This window comes from Athene cunicularia (genome assembly GCF_003259725.1).
Source record: "Athene cunicularia isolate RWA chromosome 4 unlocalized genomic scaffold, athCun1 chr4_part1, whole genome shotgun sequence".
Taxonomy (NCBI): Eukaryota; Metazoa; Chordata; class Aves; order Strigiformes; family Strigidae; genus Athene; species Athene cunicularia.
Genome location: NW_020799098.1, coordinates 29266066 through 29285069, shown reverse-complemented (window position 1 = coordinate 29285069; position 19004 = coordinate 29266066). Strand labels below are relative to the sequence as shown.

The following is a 19004-nucleotide window of genomic DNA, read 5'->3' as shown; positions in this document are numbered from 1 at the left end:
CATGGTTTTCTTTTTCCTAAATTGTCTCTTCTTAAAGAAATACAGTTTAAACATGTCAAACGAGAGAAATGTGACTGGCAGCTGAGCTGTCACACGTTTTCTGGAAGCTCTGTTAGTGGCTGTCAAAGAGAAATCACCTGTGAGCCAGAGACGAGCTAGCAGCAATTTCAGAAAGGAGGTATTTGGGCTTAGAAGGGTCTGAAGGCCTTTTGTGATTTGTTTGAGTTCTGATTTCTACACACTGGCTTTGGTTTGGAGAATTAAAGGGAGATAAAACTGAATTGGGCCTTTTTAGGTTTTGTCTAGAAATCCAGAAACATTCTTCTCGGAGGTCACACCTCCATTTCTGAGGAGCCTCAAAGCCATCTCTCCTGACCACCTCTTTGGATGTGGAATGGCAGTTTTCTGTTGCTGATCCTGGTAAATTTTCCAGTGGAAAAGCAGATCTTTTAGCAAGCTGTGCATGCCCAGATCAATATGCTACTTGCATGAGCGAGCTTTGCCTGCTCACCTTAGAAATATTTTGCTGATATCCAGGGGTCCACAGACCGGAGCAAAATCTCACTGCCACAGAGTAAACTCTTCGGCACAGAAACGCACTTGGTCTGGGTTTGCCAGACAAGAGAGACTGTGATTTTGGCCATGTTCCTCTGTAGATGGGCACCTGTACCCACTCCAGCACCCCTGTTTGCCACTCACTCTGCAAAACTCTTTCTCCTTGTGAAAATAGAAACCCAGTGACATTTAATATAAATGGGCAAGGTGGGTTTTTAGGAGTTATTTATTTCCCAAACACTAGATGGAGCTGGGTAACTGAGGTTCATTTCCAGCCTCCCTGCGTGCTGTGGGTCATGGAGGAGCTGAGGGAGGCGGTGGGGTTGGCAGTCATTCACCCTGCCACCTCCTGGAAGCTGGTTCCAGGGCTCCATAATAGGGTTTGCTTTTTTTATTAGGAACAATAGCCTTATACAGCAAGGCTAGCCTCATCCTGACATTACATGAAATAGGTCAGTATTTGGATAGACAGATTTATTGTGCAGTTTGCATTTAGGCTTAACGGTTAAAATAAATAGTTCTTTTCTTCCCTTGGGAGCTGATGAGCCAGACTCACTTCCAAACAACTGAAGACTTCTGTACTTTTTGACAAACACAGTTCTCCAATTAAGAACAGTAAATAGGATTATACAGTGTGAAAAGGCTCTTTATCACTAGAAAGTTTGTATGTGGGAAGTGGGGGTCTCTCTTTAGTGTTCATTGTAATTCTTTTAAAATACAAACTAATGATTTTGTCACATCCAGGGTTCAGGTTTTTCAAAGGGAAAAGCTGCTTAAAGGCAGCCAGCCTTCTGAAGTAAGAGATCTGCATCTGTATGATTCCTTCTGTCTAATATATGCAGAATTAATATATATTTTTAATCAAAGTCTTTAAGATGTAATCTTTGCTTTGAGCCAGGAAAAGAAATGTCATATTTATTTTTCTTTCGGGAAAGATTTTTATTGTGTAAGGTTGAGATATATATATACATATTTGTCTTTAAACAAAGTGGAATAAATGACACAGGTCAGAAAAGGCCAAATAGTTTAGCACATCAGGAACTCAGTGTGACAGCTGTCTGCCAGCTGTTTTAAAAATACCACAAACCCAGTGCAGAGGAAATAGAAAATAACCTGTTGGTAAGAGAAGTTTGACCCAAAACTCCAACAGTGAGTACCTGAGTGATATCATACAACATGAGGGCCTCCATCCTATATCACATGGCTGCAGATGTTCATATTACATATACAATCGTCTAATCTCTCTTGACTCTAGAACATCTGTGACAGATTAATTATGTATTGTGTAAAGACAAAGCATGGTGATTTAATTAGTTTTTTGATTACTGATTTTCAGTTCCATTGGCTCCCTCTCTTGTCCTTGTAATATGAAACAGGATTTACCAGTTTATTTTCCATATTTTTTTCCTTCCTCTATAACCCAGCTTTCTTACCAGAACAGTTTTCCCTGTACTCTTCTCATTTTTGTCACTTCTCTACACCCCTTCCATTTCTGCTATGTTTCTTTGAGATTAAGTGTCTGGAAATGTAAATATTAATCTAGGTGGAGGGAATACCATCTGTTTCCAGTTTGGTATCCTTGGCTTTTTTGCATTCCAGATGCAGAATGATGACATGGATTGCAATATGCAGGGAATACAGTGATGATGATATTGTAAGACAGATAAATGATGTCCTAGACTTGCTACAGTATAATTTGCACTGATATATATTGTATTTATGTCCTTTTTATCAGCATCAAGCATTTGTTTTCTTAAGAATTCCTTAAAAGCTCAAATAGTATTTGCAATTTTGTCATTTAGGTAAAATTTTGCAAGATTTCTTTTATCTCCTCGTTCTGTTTTTCTCCCAGGACAGGTACACCTCTTAGAGCCTGTTATTAGCTGATTTCGCAGCCTCCCACACTTCTAATTTACAGCCAAATCTGAACTGCTTTCTTCCACTTATGAGGTACCTCAGGTCTGCTGGGCATTGAGATGACATGGTAATTCCTATCTTTTCCTTACAGCTTGATGCTGAGCTGGCTCGTCTGCTCTCCCGCTCCCAATTTCTCCTCTTAAATTGTTCTGGGGACCATCACTCTAGTCAAATGATGAGAAATAAAAAGTGAAAAATAAGGTTTAAAAAAAATCTGAAATCTAGTCACAGTTTAATTTTGGTATTTATATACTGCTCTTTGCCTTCTCTGCACTTCTGCATGAACAGAGAGTGATCTGATGAAAGATGCTCAGATCTATGCACTTTCATGGCTCATCTCACGTGTGGTAATACACAGATTTTCAGTGCTGAACAAAGAATCTGCATATGCTATAAAGGAGATTGCATTTTGCATTTTTACTGTGATTTCCCAACTTGCTTGTACTTGAAACATGCCCTCTTTCTTAGACAAAGGAGAAGCACACCAGCCAGGGTAGGAGAGTCGAGCAAGGCACGTTGCAGCTGCAGTTGTTGGAAATAGTCTTTTAACGTCCTGGCTTTATGCCCCTGTTTTCTTGGTGCCCAAGGCAGTTTCACACATTTCCTAGCAATCCATCTGTGAAAGATAGAAATGCAGCAACAATGCTCAATGCACAAGCATCAGTGAAGACAGAGGAAGAGCCTTTACTCTCAGTGGCTGAGCCCAGTAAGACACTGAGAAATTCATTCAGTTCACTTGACACATGCTGCAGAGCAAAAGGATGTTTAGGCAAAAAAACCTTTACAACACACTATAAAACACACATCTGCAAGTGGCTGTAACCACTAAGGTACCTCTGCGCCAACACAGATGTATAGGAAAACAGGGCCTTGAAAGGAAGGTTGAAGAAAAAGTGGTGGCTGACTTCAGGACAGGTTTTTATTTATAGGTATCATTTGGGATTAGAAAATTACAAATTTGTGTTTTGACACCATGAAAAGCCACTGCTACACTCTTGGAAGGTGAATTTTCAATAAATATATCCTCAGTGAGTTTCAGTTAGGGTATTTCAATTTTACCTAAAGTCTGCGCAGTAAAATATTTATTATTACCCTCAGGAACATAGGATCTTGCTATTTTAAATAAATAAAAAATGTGCCCTGTTTGCTTAACATCCAATACTTACTTTTATAGATGAGATATATTCTTTTAATCTATAATTAATTCCTCCAGTGCCTTTCAGTTTTGAGAAGCATCATCTATAGAAGAACTGGATGTTTAGTTCAGCTGGGGGATTTTCATGGAAGCAGTGATTTAGACTAACCAGTACAAGAATTCTTTGAAACTACATGTGTAGGCTATCTATATTTGAAGACCAGTCTTTTGCTTTTTTTCCTATAGCAGCTTGGCCTTTTCAAGCTCTACCTCAAAAGTCACTCAGAGTACACCTATCTTTTCAATGGTATTGACTATTTGTTGAGTATTTGGTGTATTTTAGTAGATGCCTACTGAGGCTAAGATGCTGTGTAAGAGAATCAGTGGGTACATCGAGTCTTTTTGCTATGTGCAACATGACACAACATCTGAAATCCATTGGCTACTTCTCCCAAAGGGAGGAGAGGTTTTCTGCCTGAATCACCAGGGCTGTTACTGTAAACGACTTTACAGTGGATCATGCACTATGGTGTAACCAGTCAAAGAGGTGCCTTCTGGTGCAGCTCAGAAGGGACACAATATGTAGCTACTGAATCATTTCTCAAGGTACTTCCCCAGCCCTGCTAACCAGTGCAAGGCCCTGGCCTCCCACCCTCTCTGCCCTCCTTTGCAGGGTCTGGCTCCCTGGGCTCTGCAAGGACATGTTTTTCCTATCCAGGGATGCAGGAGGGAGGTTTGTGATTGAGCAAAGGGACGCTCTGCTGCAGAACCACGGGCACCACCATCTCTTCTTGGCTCACACTACTACCTACATCAAGTTAAGCAGGATTCTTAATGGAAAGAGCTCACACAGTTGGGCAAAAGTTGGAGAAAGAGCCCAGACAACCCCAAAGCAGGAGCATTTGCGAAAAGTCATGTGGCTGGCTTTGGGAATGCCAAAAAAACCCACCAAACCTTTTTGGCTGAAATAAGCCTGCTGCAATGCACTTCTAACTTCTGAGCTGAGTGGAATTGAATGCAAAGTGCCTCTCCCCAAAGGGATCCAGATACTGCCTCAAGCTCAAAGTCAGGGTGATGTCTGAGAGATGCTACTTGAACTGAGCTTAATGTACTTCCAGGTAGGATTCAAGAAGTATCTGAATTTTGTGCATAAAATACACAGTTACATACACGAAGAAGATTTCTGAATAAACTTTTTAAGACTTTCACACTTCCATAAGCCCAAGGAAGCCTATTTTGTAGACAGAGAGAGAGAGATTCTCATGTGGGCTGCAGGTGGACAAGATGGACCTTGGTTATTTTAGTGCAGTTTGGCGAAGTCTTGCTGGGAACGGGGCTAAGCTATAGAACTCACATATATCACCATGAAAAGCCTACCCTTGTTGATACAAGGATCATGCTCCATAAACACTGTGTTTCGATAACCCAGAAAAGTTTAAGGCTGGAAGCACTTGAAGATGGAGATGTAACCAAGGGTGTACTTTTACTCTTGCTACTTTTTCAAATCTGAGCAGTGTTGACACAGAGGCATATCAAAAGACTGACATTGTCAGGACAAACACTCAAAATTCACAAATGCTTCATCTGTTTTAATTAAACCAAAAGCTGATCTGTAAGGAACACCTTCTGATACAGCTAGAAGCTTTGTGCTGAAGGAGTGTAGCAGTTCAGCCAGGGTGGAAAAAAGATTCTTATGCAACGTCCAGTGTGAAAACATGACTGAGACTTTGGAGCCATAAATGAGAGATGGTATTAATATTGGTGCAGAGAATGCGTTTTAATGTTGCTTCATGTCAAAGGGCCTTGGTTAGATATTTGCTACTTGACCATGAAGATCCAGGAATGAGCAGAACATTCAAGATTATTAACTCCAGTGAACCCTGAAATGAGAAGCTATTACCTAGTTTACAATCTCTTTCTGAGATGGTAGCATGACTTTCCCTTATAAATCTTCCCTTCTCCTTTTCAATTTTCTTTTTTTTTTTCCCCTTTTTGTCCCTTTAGGTTTTCCTCATTTAAGCAATTCCATTGTGACAGTAATTAAAACTGTTCTTGACAAAGGTATTTCCTTATCGAAGTGGTCTTGTTGATTGTAAATTTGTCTTCATTCATATTTTTATACTTGCTACGATAGGATGCTTTTAGGCAGAAGCAATAAAGTCATTAACATTACCACCTGGAGTTCCTGAAATATCTGCTTGTGTCCCATTTCAAAAACTCTTTGCCCTCTGGGGAAGGGGGGTAAAGGAGGAACTTCTTTTTTCTTATTTTTATTTTTAATAGGCTGGAAAACCCAGTGGGTTTATTGTAATTATGATGCAATTGATGTTCCACAGAATTGTGACTAATGCTACAAAGGACAAATTTGATTTAAATTAGAGCTGTATGACTGGGTTTTGCATGCATTTCTGACCAGGACTGCATGCAGGTACAGGGCCCCCACTAGAGCTGCCAATATTAAAACCCTTTAAATTCAAAGTTGATTTGACTATGAGGAGGAATACTGGACTATATTGTATCATATGGATTCCCTGAGCCTGACTATGTGTTCTGAGTACATGTGTTGCTGGCTATCATTACAGACAGATCTGCCAATGAAGTCAGAGCAGGATGCCAAACTAACAGCTAACACTGTCATTAACTTGAGCATTTGCTGTGATTTCTTCGTTGACAAACATGTTTGTTAGAACACATACCAGGCGGCAAAATCCTAGGAGGGAAGCAAGAACAAGAAAATTAAGACAGTTTGCTTGACATGCAAATTATCATCTCAACTCTAACCAGCTTCTGAAAAAGATAAGTCTATAAAAAAGACACACATAAGAGAATACACAGAGGCCTCATTTTATTTTCAGGCACCTACCGTTCCATTTTTTCACAGTATATAAGGTAAACCCCTGCCTTTCCTAAGTATATTATTCTGGATTCTCCTTTAAAAACACAGGAGCTTTTCTCTCCATGGCTGCAAGTTTCTGTCTTATTCACCTTTTTTCTCTCGGTCTGTAATTGAACCTGTAAGGCATACTTCTTATGGTACCATGAACTGGTGTCATGGAAACTTTGGAGTTGGCCAAAAGAAAATGATTCAGAGGCTGGCAGTCATTAAATAGTGCAAAGAATATTTTATGAAAACAAAGATTTTGAAATTTGGGACTTACATGATGGTATAGAAACAAGTCTCTTTTAAGCAATGACCAGCACACACAGAGGTTCATATACACATCTTCCCTCAGTTTTGCAGTGATGAAGAACTGGATCAAATGCTATTAGAACTGGTAAAAGTGTTCCCATGAACTGAAATTTTGTATTATCTACATGAACTGAAATTTTATATTATCTAACACTTAAGCAACCAGGACTATTCAGGGCTAACAAAACTTAGTCTAAAAATATTTGTTTGGGGCTAAACTTGTCATTACTCAAAAAAAAAAAAAAAAAAGAAAAAAAAAAAGTGTGGAAGTTGAATTTCTAAAGAAAATCTATACCTTTTATGAAATGGAGCCACAATGAAAACGCCATACACATGTATAAAAGCTATTGTTTCACAAAGAAAGTGATTTGATTTGCATTAATACAATGGATGAGACTATGGCAGAAGAAAGGAGTCAGAAATCAATCGCTATGCTTTTCAACAAATTGAATCTTTCACAGCAGCACTTTTCATACATACATATTAGGTGTAGAGACTTCCATATCAAGAAGCAAAACTAACACAGGGAAGGAAAAATTCTATACCTTTGCACTATAATCTTAGTATAACATTGTTGCAATTGAATTTCACAAATAAAGCAACAAATATGTCCCTTTAAGAGTAAGAATAAGAAACACCAATTGCAAGTACGAAATTCATATGAAAGAAATATATTTTGTGATGAAAAAAGTCACTGGAAGTTAGTGTGTCAAAGATAGTTTTTCTGCAAGACTGATTTACACTGAATAAAATTTCCATTAAAGGCTTTTTCTAGCTAAAAAAAAAAGCATTCTCAGTTCTCTGTGTTCTGGAGGCAGCTGGACCGAACAACACAACTCAGAAATACATCTTAATGCAGGGTTTCAGCTGCTGAACCCAAGGCAACTTAGCAAAAAGCCTTTTACCAGTCTCACACTGAGGTAGTAGGGGGTGTGGGAGACTCAGACTGTGACAACTGCCTCATTTCCACCCATTTCCACCACACTGAGCCTCTGAAATGGTACCTTAGCCTTAATAGCTGAGGACCATCAGGTCAAAGTGGGATTCTGGTGATTTTCCTGGTTTTTACTGTAGCTTTCAAGCAGCAGTGGCACCAGACTCATCCCTGATTGCTGCCTGACCAGCCTGTGAGACATGATTCACCTCAACCCATTGTCACTCTGGTGATGTGGAGAGGTCCTGGGAAAGGGAGAGGGACAGCAGCTGCAGCCTCAAGCTTGCCTAATACATCTCCCAGGTTTTCTACAGTCATCACTCAGCTGAAGCAGAGAGGCCAAGATAAAACACTGTTGACTTTTCCGTATTCATATTTTTAGAGAAGCAGAAAAAAAAAGAAGAGGAAAAAAACCCAATAAAAAAAACCCATGGGATCCTCCCTCATTTTCATTCAAAAGGATTAGTCAAGGGCAAAACCAAATTTTGGTTTTCTTACTTTGCCTTAAACAAAGGCTTTGCATTTAATAACTAAAAAAATATTGTGAATGGATGGAAAGCAAATCTGAACTGTCTGGTAGTGCTAAATACAGGCTACTGGAAAGCTTAGACTTACCCTTGTGGTTTTGGTTTTAAAAAAGCCTCATTTTGTTTGTGAGTGAAATGAGAAGGCCAGTTATTCAAACTGGTATTGCACAGGCCCTCTCATGAAAATGTGGCTAGTCCAACAAACGAGCAGAAGCTTACCTGATAATTATTGAGTAAGATCAGAGCCAGCCCTATCTGAACAAGGCTGGCACTCCCAGCTGGAAGTGAGGAGCATCCTGGGGAGCTGGAAAGCATCCCTAGATATAAGAGCTCACAACATTCAAATTGCTATCATTACCTGTGGCCACAATTTCTGGATCCCATCATTCCCTTAGTGATCTTGGTGTGAGTTTTAACTGCATCTCAGTGGAAGCAGTAGGCTTTATGTGATGCTTCTGGCAGTAGATACCATTTTGAAACTCCAGATCACATTTGGGTGCTTCCACTTACAGTGTCGTCTTCTTAGTGATGATTTGACTCGAGTCCACTGCAAGCAAAAAACTGATGGGGTGTTTTTCACTTGGAACTCTTTGAAATAACTGTAGCATGCCATTGGAGCCACCATGATGTCAGCATCTCTTTTGCTTTTGACATTTTAAATGCCAAGGTGTAATTTTCACAGCCAGTGCTTATGACCAGGTGTGATTGATATAAAGTAACCATCAATCGTCTGGCAGTACCCGCATATTAAGCACTGAAGTGGCTAAATGGAATTAACTCTCCAATGCTTAATTGCGGACATAACATTTATGCCTGCAGTTTGTTTACCTGAAAATTCTGTGCAAGAGGTAGATTCTGGAACTTAAAGATCTGGCATTCAGGTTTTCTCTTTCCTAGTTTTTTCTTCTCTCAACTTGCATTTTTGCCTTTTCCTGTTCCTGTTTAGGAGTGTTTTCATAGAGGCAAAACTGGCTTTGCAATCTCTACTCAAGCTAGTAGTTTCCATGCAGTGTCCCATTTATTTGAGTAAATACAACTTGCAGGTACAAGGCTTTGCTGGTTTAGACTCCTTTTCAACAGAGGAGAAGGTACCAGCCAGCAGTAATCTTTTTACAGCACATGACAAGAACCAAGCACTGTCAGAAAGATTGCGTTTACTTTGCAATATGAAAAACAACAAAATGAAATGAATAGGCATGAGGCATCCATGAGACAACAGCAGGCAAATGTTGTGGTTTTTTCCCCTCTTTCAAAACACAAAAATGATGTCCAGGAGAAACAAAATCATGATGCCAAATGTTCTCTCAGAAAGCCATACTTGCCTGATGCTATGGTCAGCATAAAGGGTGATCTGCTATAGTAATGGTCTATGTTTTTCCCACTGATGTTTTATTATAAGCAGTCATATAAAAGAAGAAAAACATCTGTAGAGAAATTGTTAATAAAATAAGGGGTTATCTCTTTACCTACACTGTTAAAATTATTCTCTTTTTCTAAAAAATACCCAGTAGTGTGCTTTATATTTTTATCATAGATTGAATGTAAATATTTTCCTTAAATTGGCAGAGCTGTGTCACAGAGATATGCTCTGTAATGTTACCTTGCTTGTTAGTAGTTTCACAGCTTCTCTTTAATTCCTTGTCTGCTGTGGCACTACACGCATCCTCTCTCATTTCTCTGGCAAGCAAACCAGGTCCTTAGCTCTTAGGGATGGTCCCAGTCCTATGAAACCTAGACTGACTTTCTTGACCCTGTGTGCTGGCTTAAAGTCACTCTGATAATGTTACTGTGGAGAGTTTCTGTCAGAACAATGTCACCCTATCACTGCATTTGAAAGCAATAGTATCTGCCAAGAGAAGACTGCACATGAAAGCTAAAGCGTACTTTATTTAATATACTTTCTCTAATTACTCTGCGTGGCCAAAACTCAGTTACAGATGCTGAAAAGTCTTGATTTGTTCCTACAGTCCGTACACAAACAAAACTAACTGTTCACTGGTGAAGATAGAATTATTCAGTGCAAATAAATGTGCCGTGAGCAACTAATTCCAGTTTAAATGAGTGAATAGATTGCAAACTGATTCCCTGCTTTTCTTGAAGACATGCTGGCACGTAAGGATTTGCCAGGCACAGCTGCCAGGCTGGCGGCAGCTCAGCCCCAGACCCCTTCCACCACCTACCAGCTCTGCCAAGTCACCAGCACTGCTTCTCCTGGGGTCTGATGGGATGAAAGAGACAAGCTGATGTGAGAGCTGCAAACAGCAAACCTCTCTCATCATCAGGAACCTTCAGTGCTTGCAAGTGCAAAGCATTCAGGGGTGGTAACCATGCCACACACACTCAGTTCCAAGCTGAAGGGGCTGCCCTCTGTACATCATAGCGTGGCAACTTTAACCTCTGCCCATGGAAAATATTCACAAATTGGCCCATCTTCTAAGCTGCTGCTCCTGTGTTTGTGTGGGGAGGCAGGGAGGGAAGGGACAGCAGGCATATCCCTGAGGAGGTGAAATTAATGAGAGCAAATTAGTCCCTGCAAAGATCTGCACTGCCCTGGGTAGACCACAGCCATGTACTGCAGGCCAGTGCCTACCCCAGCACTAACCTGCCTTCTAGGTAATTAGAAACACTGTGTCACCTTCTCTATTACCTTGTCAGTCCCCAATATAATACTAAAAGAAGTAGCTTCCTACCATTTTAAGAAGAAAGATTTCTCACCAGTTAATAACCAATGTCTGATACATTCAGATTTTCCTTTCCATCACCTGTAATCTGTCCTAAAGTATAAGTAGCTGTTTGCTTTCTTTGGACTTGATGCTGTCCATGATATTCCTATATTATATGGGATAATGGCTTCAGGTTGACTGTGTTGGAGACAGAAGGGTTACTGGGGACACTGGTGCAGGATGAATTTGTTTGTATTTTGTGTATGCTTGGAGCAATGGCTGAGAAATAAGTGATGAGTAACAAACTGCCTACACAAGTCAGCCTCTCTGGATGTATCCACCTAACTTTAAATAATGCAGTGTGGAAAAAAAAAGAAAGTTATTCACCAGATACCGTTTCCAAGTGAGTTTCTCTGGTGTATCTGCTTTTTTTACATACACTAAATCATTTGAGGTTTGTTAGGCAGTATTATTTTTACTAAAATGATATTTTGCATTCCACAGCTTCCTGTTTCCTGTAAAGGAAAATAGTCTTAAAATATATAGCTAAGCCACAGGCAGACAGGAACAAGCTAATGCATAGACTGACTCCACCTGTATAAGCCAGAGTTTAAAAACATAACAGCAAACAAATAAAAAGTTGCAAAGGTGAAGTTTAAGCAGACTTCTTAAACTTGGAAATTATATTCACTTCCGAGTGTCAGAAAACACAAGACTGTATTTGTGTAGGCTTTCAAGCTTACTCCTCACTAAAGGTCGCCTTTTGTTCCTTCCACAGGCTTCCTGACTTTGAAATAATTTCTCCTGTAAAAGTGGTGTCTGGGGCAAGGATGCAGGGCTGAGGGAAGCTGCGAATCACAGAGTGCCAGATGGCTGCTCTGGGGAAGTAACGTGCAGGAGTATAAGACTGACCTGGTCAGGCCAGCTTTGAATAAACGCTACGATTACCCTTGCTTCTCCTCGGCTTTCACAGGTTTTGCCTCTTCCACTGCTGCCACACATTTCTTACCTCCTCGGTGCACTGCCAGCTTTGTGTGGGCACGGGCAAATAAGAAAGATTGAAAAAGACTTTTTAGCAGAGGTGTAGTGACAGGACAAGGGGCAACAGTTTTAAACTAAAAGAGTGTAAGTTTAGATTGAGTATAAGGAAGAAATTTTTTACAATGAGAGATGTGAGACTTTGGAACAGGTTGCCTAGAGAATTCGTGGATGATCCCTCCCTGGAAGTGTTCAAAATCACGTTGGATGGGGCTTCGAGCAACCTGGTCTAGTGAAAGATGTCCCTACCCATTGCAGGGGGTTGGACTAGCTGATCTTTGAAGGTCCCTTCTAACCCAGTCCGTGAAGATGGCTCTCACCATCTTGACTATGTTGGGAGGCCCCTACCTCCCAGCTGGGTAGATACTTAGTGCAAAAAAAAGTTAAAAATCCTGCCTAAAATAAAAATCAAATACTGCCACTGCAAGGCAATCTCTAATTCTCTGGAAAAGATATGCACAAAGCCACATCAACCATGGCAGCCAGGGATCATATAAGGAGGGCCAAAGCCCTGATAGAATTAAATCTGGCCAGGGATGTCAAGGACAAAAAGAAAAGCTTCTATGGATACACTGGTGACAAAAGGAAGACTAGAGAAACAGTAGGCCCTCTCTGGAAGGAAGCAGGAGACCTGGTTACCCAAGATATGGAGAAGCCTGAGGTACTCAACAAATTTTTTGTCTCAGTCTCCATCAGCAAAGGCTCCAACCACACCACCCAAGATGCAGAAGGCAAAGGTGAGGACTGAGAGGATGAAGAACCACCCACTGTAGGAGAAGATCAGATTCAAGACCATCTAAAGAACCTGAAGGTGCACAAATCCATATGACCTGATGAGATGCATCCACAGGTCCTGAGGAAACTGGCAGATGAAGTGGTTAAGCCTCTATCTATCATATTTGAGAAGTCAGGGCAGTCTGGTGAAGGTCCCACTGACTGGAAAGGGGAAATATAACCCCCATTTTTAAAAAGGGAAAAAAAGAAGACCCAAGGAACTACAGGCTATATAGTCTCACCTCTGTGCACAGCAAGATCATGGAGTGGATCGTCCTGGAAACTATGCTAGGGGACATGGAAAATAAGGAAGTGATTAGTGACAGCCAACATGGCTTCACTAAGGGCAAATTATGCCTGACAAATCTGGTGGCCTTCTATGATGGGGTTACAGCGTTGGTGAATAAGAGAAGAGCAATTGATGTCATCTACCTGGACTTGTGCAAAGCATTTGAGACTGCCTCGTATGGCATCCTTGTTTCTAAATTGGAGAGATATGGATTTCACGGGTGGACCACTCAGTGGATAAGGAATTGGCTGGGTGGTCTCACAAATAGTTGTGGTCAACAGCTCAATGTCCAAGTGAAGAACAGTTCCTTGGGTGTTGGTGTTGGGACTGGCGCTGTTCAACGTCTTTGTTGGCGACATGGACAGTGGGATTGAGTGCACCCTCAGCAAGTTTGCCAACACCACCAAGCTGTGTGGTGTGGTCGGCACGCTGGAGGGAAGGGATGTCATCCAGAGGGACCTGAACAGGCTGGAGAGGTGGGCCCCTGTGAACCTCATGAAGTTCCACAAGGCCAAGTGCAAGGTTCTGCACATGGGTTGAGACAATCCCAAGCACAAACACAGGCCAGACAATGAGTGGATTAACAACAGCCCTAAGGAGAAGGACTTGGGGGTATTAGTGGATGAAAAACTGACTATGAGCCAGCAATGTGCACTCACAGCCCAGAAAGCCAACTGTATCCTGGGATGCATCAGGAGAAGTGTGACCAGCAGGTCAAGGGAGGTGATTCTTCCCCTCTACTTTGCTCTCATGAGACCCCACCTGCAGCACTGTGTCCAGCTCTGGGTCCCCATAAGAAGAACATGGACCTGATTGAGCAGGTCCAGAGAAGGGTCTTGAAGATGATCAGGGGGCTGTAGCACCTCCCTTATGAGAACAGGCTGAGAAAGTTGGGGTTGTTCAGCCTGGAGAAGAGAAGGCTCTGGGGATACCTTATAGTGGCCTTCCAGTACTTAAAGGGGACCTGCAGGAAAGATAGGGAGGGACATTTTATCAGGGAGTGTAGTGATAGGATGAGGGGTAAATGGTTTTAAACAGAAAGAGGGTAGATCTAGATTAGAGAAGGAAGAAATTCCTTACTGTGAAGGTGGTGAGACACTGGAACAGGTTGCCCAGAGAAGTAGCAAAAGAAAGACCAGGGAGAGTCTCCATCTCTCGCTAGATGCAGGAGGAAACATGGTAACAAGTGATGGGGAGAAGGCTGAGGTGCTTAATGCCTCCTTTGACTGTCTTCAATAACAAGACTAGTTGTATTGAGAGAATCCAGCCTCCTCAGCCAGAAGACAGAGACTGGGAGAACAACCCCCCTGCAACCCAGGAGGAGAAGGTCAGTGACTTGCTGCATCACATTGACACACACAAGTCTATGGGACCAGACGGGATACACCCGAGGTTGCTGAAGGAGCTGGCTGGGGTGCTCGCCAAGCCACTTTCTATCATTTACCAGCAGTCCTGGCTGACCAGGGAGGTCCTGACAGATTGGAAATTGGCCCATGTGACACCCATATATAAGAAGGATCTGAGGGATGATCCAGGAAATTACAGGTCTGTCAGCTTGACTTTGGTGCCCAGGAAGCTGATGGAGCCGCTCATCCTGAGTACCATCACATAACACGGGCGGGACAACCAGATGCTCAGGCCCAGTCAGCATGGGTTTATGAAAGGCAGGTCCTGCCTGACAAACCTGATCTCCTTCTACAATGGGGCAACCTGCTTATTGGATGAGGGAAAGGGTGTGGGTGTTGTTTACCTTGACTTAGCAAGGCCTTTGACACCGTTTCCCACAGCATTCTCCTGGCAAAGCTGGCTGCTCACGGCTTGGATGATCACACTCTTCACTGGGTAAAAAACTGTTTGTATGGCCGGGCCCAAAGAGTTTGTGGTGAACGGAGTAAATCCAGTTGGCGGCTGGTCACGAGTGGTGTCCCCCAGGGCTCGGTTTTGGGGCCACTCCTGTTTAACATCTCTATTGATGATCCAGATGAGGGGATCGAGTGCACCCTCAGTCAGTTTGCAGATGACACCCAGCTGGGTGGGAGTGTTGATCTGCTCGAGGGTAGGGAGGCTCTGCAGAGAGACCTGGACAGGCTGGAGCCATGGGCTGAGCCCAACTGGAGGAGTTTCAATGAGGCCAAATGCCGGGGGCTGCCCTTGGGCCACAACAACCCCCAGCAGTGCTACAGGCTTGGGGAGGAGTGGCTGGAGAGCTGCCAGTCAGAGAGGGACCTGGGGGTGTGATTGACAGCCGGCTGAACAGGAGCCAGCAGTGGGCCCAGGGGGCCAAGAAGGCCAATGGCATCCTGGCTTGTGTCAGCAATAGCGTGGCCAGCAGGGACAGGGAAGGGATCTTACCCCTGGACTCGACACTGGTGAGGCCGCCCCTCGATTCCTGTGTTCAGTTTTGGGCCCCTCACTACAAAAAGGACATTGAATGACTCGAGCGTGTCCAGAGAAGGGCAACGGAGCTGGTGCAGGGTCTGGAGCACAGGTCGTATGGGGAGCGGCTGAGGGAACTGGGGGTGTTTAGTCTGGAGAAGAGGAGGCTGAGGGGAGACCTCATCACCCTCTACAGCTGCCTGAAAGGAGGGTGCAGAGAGCTGGGGATGAGTCTCTTTAACCAAGGAACAAGCGACAGGACAAGAGGGAATGGCCTCATGTTGCACCAGGGAAGGTTTAGACTGAATATTAGGAAGCATTTCTTTACAGAAGGGGTTGTTAGGGGTTGGAATGGGCTGCCCAGGGAGGTGGTGGAATTCCCATCCCTGGAGGTGTTTAAGAGTCGGGTTGACATAGCGCTGAGTGATCTGGTACAGTTGGGAACTGTTAGGTTAATGGTTGGACTAGATGGTCTTCAAGGTCCTTTCCAACCTAGTTGATTCTGTGATTCTGAAAATCTGTGGCTTCCCCCTCCCTGGCAGTGTTCAAGGCCAGGTTGGATGGGACTTTGAGCAACCTGGTCTAGTGGAACATGTACCTGCCCATGGCAGGGGGGCTGGAACTAGATTATCTTCAAGGTCCCTTCCAGCCCAAACCATTCTATGATTCTATAAAGCCATGGAGGAACTAGGCTGGTAAAGTGGAAAAGCCCTTGCAACTCCCTCCTTGCTGGAAGCCAGGCTGTGACTCCCAACACACTCAACAGAATCTGGAGGATGCACATCAGGTAGTAGTGACATGTCCAAGCCTTTCTCTGCTGCTCTGGGAGCAGCATTGTGGTCGGTGAGTCACACAAGTCCCTGGCTCCTACAAACATCCAGTTACTGCTGGCACATGAGCTGCAACTGAAAAATCACTTCTGATTTCTGCTGGTGCTTGGATTTATTAATCTTGAATTGTAGGTCCTTAAAAGGCTGGGACTAAAGTACCTCAGATATCTCCCTGTCTATGATAACTGAGATCATCGGCACTGTGGTAGGTGCTGCAGGTAACCAGGAGGGTGGTATTTGCAGTGCTAGAGTGTAAGCAAGGAGAAGTCCTATTAGAGAACCTGAGAAGCTAGAAGAAAGAATAAAAACTTGAGAACAAGCATATCCTAGAGCATGGGAGTCTGGTTTTGTCTTGTGCCTTTGACTTTGCTGCTTCTTCTGCCTTCACTGATTACAGAATCAACCTCTTGATTTTTCTGACATTTAGACGTTGTTTTCTTTATTTGCGGCTTCTTACACATGGTTTCCAGTTCTGAGTTTGTCAAGCCAAGCATTTAGAAATCTTTTTTAATGTCAGTTGCAATTCCTTCTTTGCTGGCAATTCTCTTCCGGGTTTCCTTACTCACTCTTTTGCTCATGCCCCAGGATTACAAGAATATGTGTCCCAATTTTCCTTCTCTCAGATATTCATTTATGAAGGGTCTCCCTACTTGGAAAAAAACATTTTTATCGTAAAACCAATATTAAAATGAATCATTATGTTTTTCAGAAAGCAATGAATGCAACAAAAAAGCTTCCCTATGAATTGAACATACAGGCTGGTAGACCCCATGAGGTCTCCAAACTTTTCAGTGTGATGCTAGTTACCTCTATAACTGCTGCGCTGGGACTGCAGATTGCATGAGGAGTGAGGTGAATGACTGAATTCCCTAGAAACATGTGAAACCTAAAAAACCCTACAACTGTTTATCCAGTGTCATCCGAAGCCAATGGGGGCTCTGCAAAATCAGCTGGCTTTGGATCTGGCCCCTGCTCCCTTCCTGCTGGTTTGTAAGACACAAGAATGGCCAAGTGACTACACAAAACCCAACATTCATGGTGGTGGTCTACATACAAGAAGCAGAGCTACACACAGATATGTGTGTGAGTGTGTGTGTGTGTGAGTGAATGAACTGTTCTGCTATGGGAAGTTAGCTTAAACCGGCTTTTTTAACAGAATTGAAACCAGAAGGTTTTTCCAACTTCAAATATTTATATGAACAGGAGTACTGTACTATATCAATCAAACACTTGTGGCCTGAAGACATGTTGAAATCTATGTACCTGATCTCTCAGAGTGCTCTGTGAGCTGCTTGGAGCTGGTTTATATTAAAAAAAACCTAGCCCGAATGACAATACCAGAGCTTGTTAGTTCTCTGTTTACACTGTGTGAACTTAAGTTGCCAGCACGACAGGAGAGGATGTATATTTTAGATAACACAATCTGGTTTCTATCTTTTGTATTTTTAGATTTTAATCCTATCAGTCTCTTAGCCAAGCAACTGAGTATCAGGTTTAACTATTGTTGTATAGAGGGAAAAATCCCAGCTTATATTAAAAAAAACAATAGGTTTGAGTATATAAAGAAAGTTTTAAAAGGTTAAACCTAATAATTCTACTTAGAAACTGAGTCAAATTGCTCAAACTTCTCTTTCAGTTCATGAACCTTTCAGTGAAAAAATAAAAGGAAATGGATTTGCAGAATTTTTGGTTCTGTTGTGTGACTTTTTGTCGCTCATGAACAGAAATAGACTCTGAGAACTGCCTTCTACAGGCATTATTTCTCAGTGATTTCCATAACATTTCAAGTAAAACATCCACTTTTCCTCCGCCTACCCTGTAAACACCAATCTGAGAGTCAAGCCAGACCCTCTGCTCTTTCTGTGTGATCACAGAACCCGGCCTCATGCCCAGAGCAGCTCTAGGGGCTGCAGGACTTTCTGGGAGCATCTGTGCTGCACAAATGGCCACCTTCATTTTCTACCTCACTTACTGCTGCTGCCTTACCTCACCTGCTCTCTGAAATAGCATTTCAAGCTAATAAGTCTGGTCTAGTGAGAAAAATTCAGGGCCTTGGAAGATTTATTAGTGGCAGATGAGGTAGTTGAGCAATGGTGCTGGAGTTGCAAACTCCAGTTTGGGGGTGGAATTTTTGCAAAGATCTGACTGGTTTTGGCAAGCAGCAAACAGAGATCATGAAGTTAATTTGCTGTGGATACCCACTGGTACCATATGGCAGTAATTATGCTCTGAAACCCCTTGTCACCAAACATGAGGATAATAAGGAATCGACAAAGTGCTGTCTTCGGTTGGGACAATCTTACATATTCCCGGGGAAAGGTGTATCACTACATGAAGCTAAAGCCACCTCTGCACTCTTGAAAGCCATCCTGCTGTCCCAGAAGAATGAGCAGGTGCTCAAAATGACCTTACCCAGGTTGTGCCCAAGGTTCAGGAGCTGGCTGTGGCCAGGTGGTTTGCCCAAGCCCTCCCTCACTGGTACTTCCATACCCATTGTGGTAACCACTGGCTGTGCTGGGCAAGCAGGGATGACTTGGTTAAAGAAGGTTACTATCACACTGTATGTGTAGGTCAAAATATTATGCAAGCTGATTTCCACCAAAGCAAGCAAAACCAGGACACAACAGAAGCCAGGAACCTGGTTAAAATAAATGGGAATTTTGCCTGAGTAAGGTTTGTAGATCAGGCCTTTAATACAAACCAATTCAAAAAAAATTACGTTTGACTCAGCACTAGGCTAGCTATTTTAAAAGCTTTGAACAACACCTCTGATGTG

The 19004-nt window shown here is 42.6% G+C and overlaps 1 protein-coding gene across 1 annotated transcript in view; it reads right to left on the bottom strand.

Moving 5' to 3' along the window:
* The window catches only part of KIT (KIT proto-oncogene receptor tyrosine kinase), a 122887-nt gene extending 104165 nt beyond the window's left edge, over positions 1 to 18722 (bottom strand). Inside the window, exon 1 of the mRNA XM_026846979.1 lies at positions 18641 to 18722. Coding sequence (XP_026702780.1) covers positions 18641 to 18722 — 82 coding nt within the window. The remainder of the gene's footprint in view (positions 1 to 18640) is intronic.
* Between the last annotated feature and the right edge of the window lie 282 nt (positions 18723 to 19004).